The following is a 3,937-nucleotide window of genomic DNA, read 5'->3' as shown; positions in this document are numbered from 1 at the left end:
TATATTAAGCCAATGTCGTATTATTTTGGTGAGACTAACATTGTTCTCTGAAACATACAAGTAGTAACCAAGCACAGATCAGGTCCGATGCATATAATAAACTGATGTCATATTACTACAGTGAGCTTGACGGCGTTCTTGGTTATATCCCGAATCTACGGCATTCCCTATAGTATATTACATTGCATTCCTAAATGCAGATTATTTGTTTCAAAACAACATTGGGGATTAAACCCTCATATCTGTGGTTTTTCCACTTCCATGCAGCTGAAGAGTTTGGCTAGGGACTACCTGAATCACTCCGGGTTGTTCTGTCAACAATAAGAGAGGCTCTCGTTAGTCACGGACCAACTTATCCAACAATTTTAGACAATGAATAATTCGTAGCAAAACTAAGCCAGGAAAAAAAATGATTCGATACAAACGAGAAAAGACAAGGGTCTCACATGAGAGATCAAACCCATCCTTTTATCCCCGAAAAAATTACAGAATTAATAGGTTGGTCTCACCTATGTGACACCATCTTGTATAAGATGGGGTGATGCGGAACAGCCAACCATTTACAGATAAATAAACATACGAATAAGGCAGAACATTTGTATGTTCAAAGAACTTGAAAGGCCAAACGGCTTTTCTAAGCATATTGTGCTAACAGCTAACCTAAATAGATCGATGGCTGTTAGCAAGATCAAGCATGTATATTAACAAGCATAATTTGACAGGTAATCAAACAGCGTGAAAGTATAAGATCCTCAGAGCAAAATGTCTGATTTGAGCATCAAGAGAAGTTTGGACTAGTAGTCATAGTATTCCAATATTGGCCATGGTTAAGCACGTGCTGCTCACAGGTGCCTTCATATTAATTTGTTTGACAGAACCAACATATAATCAACTATTCGAGACAAACAATTAAAACACAAAACCGAGCTGCATTATATATATGGAGTTATAAGGATCAGCGCAAACCAAACAGAGTAAATACTTCTTTCTGAAGTCGTTTTTCTTACTAGAAAATTATCAATGCATTAATCATAACCAATAATATAGGCTAGAAACCATACTTTCAAGCTGTGACACTTGCTCAGGTGTCAGTTTGGCCGAGAACCCAGTGGCTGCATTCTTGTAAACATAAATCAACGACTCCTTTGCAGCATCCTCACTGTTGAGCAGATAAATTGTTATGATACGTTGTAGATGATTAGTAAATAATGAATAACAAATATTAAAAAAGGAGCAGCAATTGTTGCAAATTAGTTAAGTTGCAGGTTTTGACGAAAGAAGAAAAGGTTCACACAAGAAGACCCTTGACGCTCACTGACATTGCATAGACGTCTAATACTTGAGCCTTCAACGTCTCAGGTAAGATTGACATCAGTAAAGTGTGAACTTGGAATGAAACAGGGAGCACTCCCACACCACCAACAGCAAATCTGTGTTCCCGGGAGGGGAGCCTGACATCCTCTGCCTTTTACGTTTATATAATTTTAGTACATTGGCAAACACTTGGGCTACTTGACTCAATGGTTGATCAGTGAATATCCCCATATACATGAGGTCAGGTTTTCAATCCCCCCCACCCCACTAGTTTTTGCTCCAAGATCCGCCACTGACACAGCTCAATCCAAAAGGGCTTCATATTAGGGTTCCACTGATATTTAAGAAATCTTTCTTCGACATTTCAGTGCACCTCATCAATTTCAACTTATGTATGTTGCTAATGATAACATAAAGATCAGTAGATCAAAATACAGCAAGTTCACAATTCCTCACAGCCGAAATACAGGACACTGCAGCATTTTAAATACATACTCCCCTGTCCCGGTCATTTGTTGTCCTATTCCATTTTGGGTATCTCAATCAATTATTGTCATTTCTATTTTAAGAAAGAACTTGATGATAATTTGATCATTCACACTCAATTTGCTCCACTTGTTATTTAGTAACTAGTATAAATCCCGCGCACACGCGGTTTTTTAGATAGGGACATTAGAGAATTTAACAATTATTTAATTATATTTAACTCGTTTTAACTCCTTTTGAAATTTTAGTATAGAATAAAATTTAATATTAGTAATGTTTTGTGTTAGGAGATAGAAAAAAGAAGGTTCAACCGTGTTACTCTATATAAAATTGGTGAAATTATTTTGTGTGTATCTGTGTTGTAATAGATATACTTATGTATATATTGAATCAAAAAAATTTAAAAATTAACCAAAATTTAAATGTTCACGTTGTATAGTATGAATAGATATTAAATTAAAGTGTAAGAAAATATATATTATTGGCAATATTTTCGTTTTAGAAGTAAAAACAATATATGAATGCTCTTATCTTGTACTCCGTAGTAGGTTAGTTATTGTATGTAATTAATCAGGCCCAGTTGTAGACATATAAATGTGTAAATGGAATAGAATTATATGGAATTAAGCAGTTTAGCCCAATAGATAGGATATAATAAAGCCCAAATATGGAATATTCATTTAGGCGGGAAAATATTAGAGTTTTCTTAATCTTTTAGTTTAGTGGGGATTGACCCCCTCCCCTTTCCTTGCTTAAGCTGAAAGATTTCATCTTTACATATGCATAACTCTATCCTAGCTCAAGTTTAGCATCTAATACACATCATCCAACATGAGGCGGTTTTACCCTAATAATGTGTAAAACTATATTGTATAAGGCGGCCTTACAAGAGAATTTGTGCTCAATCCAACCCTAAAATACCCCCAAATTATACCCAAAACACAAACCCTAATCAATTACAAATCAAAATCACAACCCCAGTTCAATTCTCCACCAAAACACAAACCAAAACCAGAAACAAAAACCCAATTAAAAATAATCAACAACAAACAAATACCCACAAAACGAAACCACGAAATCAAAACTCAATTAACAAGAAGAAAACGAAAGATTAAAACTTTTTTACCCTCCAAGAACAGAAGAAAGAGTGGAAAGATGATGAGATTCAGGCTCAACACCATCGATGGGCTTCTCAGTATAAACAATGTAAACTGCTGATGGTGATTGTTGTGGAATTTCTGCCATTTTTGATGATTTCACTGCAATTGATTCTGAAATTGGGGAAATTGATAAAGTAAGGAGTATTATAAGTATGATAAAATTTGTAGATTGATTTTTCTGCATTTTATAGATTCTTAACGGATGTGTTCTGTAGTTGTACAACGCGTTTTCGTGTTGATAACTTAGTAAGGAATTTAAAAGTTTGATACGCAAGTTTTGTAAGAGATTATTTTTCTTACTATGTATTGTGAAGTTATGTCTTACCTTAATTTGTGGTGTTTAATTGCGAGTTGGCTTTGGGAAGATGTTTTCTTAATTGAGTAATATTGTGACTAGTAGATCCCGTACAATATATGTACGGTGTTTATAAAATTTTACATTTAATGTATTCCGTATTATTTATGGATTTTAAATTGATAATTTATTTCTTTTTTATGTTTTTCATCACTTTATTTTGATTTGAGCAATAAAAATTAAAATTGTAACAAGTCATAAAATGAGTATTTTAATGAAAGTATTTTTTACTGAGAAATTAATAATGTTATTTTTAGAATATTTTTATTATTAATATTTTTTGTGCAACTTCTTATCATTAAAAGTCCATGAATTTTCATCAGACAATTATTTTTTAAAAAAAAAGTATACAGTTTTTTACCATATAATAATGGAGATAAATTTATGTAGAATGTGAAATAATATAGAATGTTCTAAATATTAAATTTATTAAAAGATTGTGTCATTAATCACCTACCATACTTATAATAAATGCTAAAAATATTATCCTTTATTATTTAGGAAATATGATTTAGGCCAGACGAGAAAAATGAAAGTTTCACCTATTTTTTTAGTAAATAGGGAATTTGGATGAGAAATGGTAATTTTTAGTTTTGTTAATTCAATTTATATGATATTTGTA

General features: G+C 32.6%; 1 protein-coding gene across 1 annotated transcript; it reads right to left on the bottom strand.

Annotated features, from left to right (window-relative positions):
* Positions 1-3,276, bottom strand: LOC141586252 (subtilisin-like protease SBT3.9). Its single transcript, XM_074407424.1, has 3 exons — positions 2,927-3,276; positions 1,062-1,159; positions 1-311 (listed from the first exon to the last, which is right to left on the bottom strand). Exons 1-3 carry the CDS (start codon positions 3,142-3,144, stop codon positions 229-231), a joined length of 399 nt encoding a protein of 132 aa, XP_074263525.1. The 5' UTR covers positions 3,145-3,276; the 3' UTR covers positions 1-228.
* Positions 3,277-3,937: the final 661 nt, after the last annotated feature.

Source organism: Silene latifolia, chromosome 6 (genome assembly GCF_048544455.1).
Source record: "Silene latifolia isolate original U9 population chromosome 6, ASM4854445v1, whole genome shotgun sequence".
Lineage (NCBI taxonomy): Eukaryota > Viridiplantae > Streptophyta > Magnoliopsida > Caryophyllales > Caryophyllaceae > Silene > Silene latifolia.
Note: the sequence above shows the minus strand (reverse complement) of the source record. Positions and strands in the feature narration are given on the sequence as shown.